Source organism: Aedes aegypti, chromosome 2 (genome assembly GCF_002204515.2).
Source record: "Aedes aegypti strain LVP_AGWG chromosome 2, AaegL5.0 Primary Assembly, whole genome shotgun sequence".
In the NCBI taxonomy this organism is placed as follows: domain Eukaryota; kingdom Metazoa; phylum Arthropoda; class Insecta; order Diptera; family Culicidae; genus Aedes; species Aedes aegypti.
The window spans coordinates 635,789-642,498 of NC_035108.1; the positions used below are offsets into that span (position 1 = coordinate 635,789).

General features: G+C 42.9%; 1 protein-coding gene across 1 annotated transcript; it reads left to right on the forward strand.

Annotated features, from left to right (window-relative positions):
• Positions 1-1,143: 1,143 nt before the first annotated feature.
• On the forward strand, positions 1,144-4,372 carry LOC5566126 (hydroxymethylglutaryl-CoA synthase 1). Its single transcript, XM_001650441.2, has one exon. The coding sequence runs from the start codon at positions 2,277-2,279 to the stop codon at positions 3,669-3,671; it is 1,395 nt and encodes a 464-aa protein (XP_001650491.1). The 5' UTR covers positions 1,144-2,276; the 3' UTR covers positions 3,672-4,372.
• The last annotated feature ends 2,338 nt before the right edge of the window (positions 4,373-6,710 follow it).

Consider the following 6,710-nt stretch of genomic DNA (forward strand, 5'->3'; position numbering starts at 1 on the left):
CATTCATTTAGCGCAATAGCGAATGAGCTTCTTTTTTAAAGTAAGTTAGATCCAAAACCGGCGATATTTTTAGAGAAAATTGATACAATTTCTATTATACTGTACCCAATAACTATTTTTGATTTATTTTAGTATTGTAGGAGCACATGCGGTTAACCAAACATCGAATATAGATTGATTTGTAGCAAAAAGATTTCATGAAACATTTTCAAACTTTCAATAAAAACTCTAACTTATGAACTAGCAACACGGCCGGGCTAGCAACAAAGTGCCCTGTTGCAATCCAACTCAACGATGTGAAAGTAGGCCTTTGCCAAAACGACCAATCAGAAGTGGTCTTTTTTGACAGGCAAATGGTTTCAAATTTGCACTAGTACCTGACAAGTCCTGTCCTAGATCTAGATAGGCCATTACTTTACTATTGAAGTGCATACTTTGCTAAACAGTCAATTCACTAGTTACCATGGTCACGTAGATAACACGGCACCGCTCAAAAGTCAACGAGTGAACTCGTGGATTGGTCGATAGTTTCTTGATGCCGCTGCGTGAAAATTGAAATTCTTATCTTACTGTTTCTTAAATGGGGTATGATGTGACGATCAGCAGATAAACCTAATTAGTCCATGACTTTTCAAAGCCAAAGGCTTAGAAAATAGACCTTGCAATCCGACGATGTGGTCCGAAACTCAGAACACTGGCTATCTCTTATCAGAAATATCATATAAAAATCAACATAATCCATTTAGTGTCGCGGGCTAAAACTGCCCGTTGACAGTGCTGTGTCATAAACAAACAGTTCAATATTTTAGGTCGTGGGTGACTATGATTAAAATAATAGAAAATTTTCTAACAGATTACTCGGGATTTTCCAGGAATCAAAATTTTTCTTGCAACGCGTAATAAAATTAATCAACAAATAAACATTCATTCAAGAAACATCAATAATTTCATTTTGGTTTCGATTTGGTTTAGTAGCATTCCTCAAACGAATCGCGACCGTTCGAGTGATAAAAGCCAACGGAACCGAAATTTCACCAACACACACCCAAAGCCGCTGAACAAAACTGATTGTACCTTGATTCAAGAGGCTTTGACTCCGATTTTGACGTTTCTCTTTCAATCGGTTTCCTCAACAGCAAGAAAAAAAGTGGTGTTGGGCGCAAGCGCGCTGAATCTTTGAATGGATAAAATTGTTGTTTAATTATTCTTTAATTGTTTAAAAATTGTTAAGTTGAATAGTGATCAAGTTGGAAAAGTGAAATATTCGTCTACACGCCGAGAGGATTCCATGGTTTCGCCGTGGTAAGTCCAGAAGAAAACTTTGTTTCATAAACTTTTTGTTTTCTTCCTGCTCTTTCGATGAATGAATCGGAAGAGGGTTTGTTTTGGATGCACTTTCACTTCGCCTGACATTTCGTTGCGCTTTTCCCATTGATGACGACGATAAACCACATGATTCAGCAGCCAACCAGTCGATCGGGTTTTTGTGTGCGATTCGCTGCGTGTTTTATTTCGATCAGGTGTGAATCAGGCTACACGTACGGAATCATCATCCGATTTGCCAAACGAAACTCCTCCATTTGGCTGCTTCAGCTCTTCGTGTGCTAGAAGAGGGAGCCCCAAAATTGAGAACCGATTCCATTCAAGAGCGAGTGGCCACAGAGCGGTTCTTCACGAAGAGGTGTTGTATTACTATATCATCACTACTGGCTAAGCGACTGGCTCAAGAGGCAAGACTCAAGACGAGGCTATAGGAGCGGAGGAAAACTCGTTTCTCGTTTACGGTCCGTTGTCAGCGATTTTCACTTTACCTCGGCGCGTGAGTCCAGTTTCGCAGTCATCGTTCGGAGTTTCGTTCAGTCGGACGTGTTTCGGTTTCGGTTCCCAGACAAGCAGCCTTAGATTTGGTTCACTCAAAAGGGCCATTCCTAGACAGTTCCTCCCCCCCAGAAAAGCTCTCTCTGTTCGTGTGACATAACTGGTTACCCTCGGAAGTACTGGTTCAACGTGTCCGGAATTATATAATATAGAAGCACAAGGAGCGGTCAGTTAACGAGTTCACAAAATCTGACCAATTGGCCCACTGAAGGAATAACGGTGCTCTTGAGAGAAAGTGTCTTGAATGGAAGACGTGGAAGAGTGAAGCAGACGAGAAAAAAAGAAAGTTACACTTTTGGCTGCCCGTTTCATCTTCTGTCGTGTGGCTTTTGAAGAAGAAAGTTTCGCTTGTTGTAAGTTTACGCTTCGAAGTTGATTGTGAATTAACACACGTTACGATGAGCAGTTGGCCGGAGAATGTTGGAATTTTGGCGCTGGAGGTGATCTTTCCCTCGCAGTATGTGGACCAGACGGAACTGGAGGTTTACGACGGAGTGTCCGCGGGAAAATACACGATCGGACTGGGTCAAAGTCGAATGGGCTTCTGTTCGGATCGGGAAGATGTTAACTCTTTGTGTTTGACCGTCGTGAACAATTTGTTGGAGCGTCATAATATCCCACACTCGAAAATCGGATACCTTGAAGTGGGCACTGAAACCATCGTCGATAAGTCCAAGAGTGTTAAAACAGTGTTAATGCAGTTGTTCAAACCAGCAGGTGTTACCAATCTAGAAGGTATCGATACTACTAATGCTTGCTACGGTGGAACTGCTGCTTTGTTCCATGCTTGGAATTGGGTTGAGTCTTCCAGTTGGGATGGTCGTTTGGCTCTGGTAGTCTGTGCAGACATTGCCGTTTATGCTCAAGGATCAGCAAGACCAACCGGAGGAGCAGGAGCCATTGCTATGCTGGTTGGCCCTAATGCACCTCTTGTTCTGGATCGTGGTCTTCGTTCTACTTTTATGGATCATGCCTACGATTTCTATAAGCCAGACCTCAGTTCCGAATATCCAGTGGTGGATGGCAAATTGTCTATCCAATGCTATCTGGGCGCTCTGGATAACTGTTACCAATTGTACAGGAAAAAGTACACCCAACAAAACCCCGATGCCAATGTGAATCTGGATGTGTTTGATGCCGTTATTTTCCACTCCCCTTACTGCAAATTGGTGCAGAAATCGCTCGCTCGTTTGGGCCTGAACGACTTTGTACTTACGCCAGAAAACGAACGCGCAGCCGCTTATCCTGGGTTTGAGCAGTTCCAAAACGTGAAATTAGAGGAAACATACTTCGACCGAGATGTGGAGAAAGCCTTCATGACTCATTACGCGCCAGTATTCAATGCCAAGACGAAGAAATCTCTCCACTTAGCCAATCAAGTCGGTAACATGTACACCCCTTCTGTGTATAGCGGATTGGTGTCCCTGCTCGTCAACAGCGATCTATCCGAGCTGGCAGGCAAAAGAGTCGGTGTCTTCTCGTACGGATCCGGCCTTGCCTCATCGATGTACTCCATTTCCATCACTAGCGATACCCAAGCCTTGGGTGCCTTCAAAACCCATCTGAATTATGTCCTGCCACTGTTGGAGTCCCGACAAAAGGTTGCCCCCGAAGACTTCACCAAACTGATGGAAGTTCGCGAAAAGAACAATCACGCTGCTCCCTACGAACCGTCCGGAAGCGTTGACGTTCTCTTCCCAGGAACCTTCTACCTTCAATCCGTCGACAAAATGCATCGACGTGTGTACGAAAAGGTTCCCCCGAAATCTACGCAAACAAATTGTACTTCCTAGTGCCCTTGGTTAAGCTTTTCTAGACGAAGCGTAGAGAACGGAAGGCTGGGTTTTCCTCTCGTTTTGGGCTTATGATGTATGAAAGAAACTGTTATTTATTCTTTGTGAAGGTCTAATCTTACGCCGTGGCTTCATGTACAATAATAGATATGACAAAATGCGTCAGGTGGAGAAGTTTTTTTCTAAGTTTAGCGTCGAATTATTAAATCTCAATTTAAAGCAAATTGTTGTCTATAGCCTTGCTTATAAATGTTATACGTTCATCTTGCACATCGTAGACAATAAAACTACCTGGACAGCCAGTTTATTCCCCCTCAATTACTCAATTCTGCTAGAAGACTGATAAGTCATTCATAGATTTAATCTTGATTTCCTGAATACTTAAAATGTAGCTAGTAACTAACTACCAACCGAATCAACCAAAAAAGCGAATTCAAGCAACAGGGGCATCTATAAAGTACGTACTCTTGTCTCACAATCCTACAATAATAGTGTTAAAACGAACAAAAAACTGAACGGAAGCCGACCTAGCAGTTGGAAGATATCTCTTAACAATTAGATTTCCGCTAATTTTCTACGCATGTGAAATCAGAAACAAATAACGAAACTCAAAGTTTATATCGAAGAACAAAAAGTTAATTATAAATTTGCAATAAAGAAAAAGCATTGTCGTCTTGTATGGGATACTTTATAAAAAAAAACTTATGTGACATACTCTGATTTCTTCCGAAATATCCTTTGGTTGGTGTGCGTTTAATGGTTTACCTTCATCTCTTATCTTCTCGGCGCGCAGGTGAAACGTGTGATAATCTCACAGATCGACGCGGGTTGTCAAGTCGGAGACGGGCGCTATCTCAGATCAATGATAAGATACCGAAGCCCGATGTGTCGATGGTTTACGTTTTAGATGCGTTCAAAGGTAAGTTCAGTAGATCAATGAATAAAAAAAATTGAATCGAAAAAGTAGATGTGAGTATTGCACCTTTAAATTCCGCCATAATTACTCGACTTTTGAGAAATTAGCGTATTTCGACTACCAATTGCAGTCTTCTTCAGCGTCAGTTCCAGCATTCCCAACCAACCAAAAGTTCGGATGAAAGGGCATGTTTTGGCTTAATCAGCTCATTTTTTAAGTAATTAATCGAATTCAAGTTTACATAACATTCGTTGAAGTTGCTTATTTACCTTCAAGTAAGAAAGAAGTTTAATTCAAATATGTTGATAAGATCACGAGTTACTCTTTCGAGAATAAAGTTCCGTTAATATCCGTAGTGTTCTATCAATAAGCGAAAAAGTTTCACTGAAACTAGATTTATACCAAAAGTGAACTTTGGGTCATTCTTAAAATAATTCTAATATTATTAAAACATGTTTTAATTTACCTTTCTTGAGATCAAGATGATATTAATTTGAAAATAAATCTTCAAGCTGTTTACTAGTATACCTATAAGTAGATGAAAAAAAAACGAATTTAGTACTATACCATTTAATTCCACTAGAGTTTGTATCCTTTGACAGATACGCGTATTTCGACCTCAACTGTAAGGCCGTCTTCAGTGTCGTGTGCTAGACTCGACTTGTCGAGTCCATCTACCCTTATTGGAGTTATCCCATTCCTGCTGTCAGCTTCTGAGCGTTTCCTCTTTACACGTGTCGCGGACTCCTCTGGTACTCCTTTGGTTGAAGCATTGAACACCTTCCTTGATGATGAGCTCGATAGGCGTCATCCTGGCTATGATGCTCACGGCTTCTTTAGATACCGTCCGGTATGCACTTGCTACTCTTAAGCACATTATCCTGTACGTGCTTTCCAACCGATTTAGGTTTCTGCTCGTTCTAAGCGCTTTTGACCAGATTGGTCCTCTATACCTTAGCATGGATAGCGCCACGCTTGCCAGTAGCTTGCGTTTGCTGGCAATTACAGCAGAGCTGTTATACATCATTCTCGAAAGCGCCGCTATAGCCGTAGATGCCCTTTTACAGGCATATTCAACGTGGCTAGCGAAGCTGAGCTTGCATCGATCATTACCCCAAGATGCCTAAGGGATCGCTTGGACTCTATGGTGCAATCACCTGCCGAGATAAGCGCCCGTTGCTCGGACTTGCGGTTATTGACCACCGCCACCTCAGTCTTGTGGCGGGCCAGTCCTAGTTTCCTAGACTTCATCCATTCCTCAACCAGGGAAATAGAGTGCGCTGCTGTCAACTCTACTTCCTCCATCGATTCACCATAGACCACTAGGGTGATATCGTCGGCGAAGCCAACAAACTTAACACCCGTCGGAAGAGGCAGCCTCAGTACGTCATCGTCCATCGCATTCCATAACAGCGGGCCCAGGATTGAACCTTGAGGTACTCACGCGGTAATTCGAACGCTTTTCTGCCCCTCCTCTGTTTCATACAGTAGAATCCTACCATCAAAATAGTTTTCTAGAAGCTTACACAACTGCACCTGTACCTTGAGGCGGTGAAGCGCGTGTGTTATTGCTTCCCAGCTTGCGCTGTTGAACGCATTCTTCATCAAAATAAACGAAAAGCAAACAACAAAGCAACATTGTTGCAACTTTTTCCACTCGCGATTAATCAGTTATTTTGAACTTAAAACCAGGAGGTGCCATTGGGTTCGTGGAAGCAAATCGACGGAACGGTTGGTTCGACGAGGAGTTGGAGGTTTTGGACGAGAAGAATGCAGCGCGGGCGATGATGCTGCAGCAAGGCACCCGTCAAAACGTGGAACGATACAAACAGAAGCGAAGACAGCAAACCCATCTATTCCGGGATAAAAAGCGCCGCCTGGAAGAGTTGGAGAGCGAAGCGATGGAGCAGCTGTATCGTTCTCAAGAAACACGTAAGTTCTACAAGAAACTAAATGCACCCCGCAAAGGCTTTGTGCCGCGAGCCGAAACGTGCCGGGATAAGGATGGAGGTATCTTGACGGACGAACGTGAGGTGATTGAAAGGTGGAAGCAGCACAACGATGAACACCTAAACGGCGCAGAGGAGGAAGATCAAGACAGCAGGATGAATGGCTTCATCAGT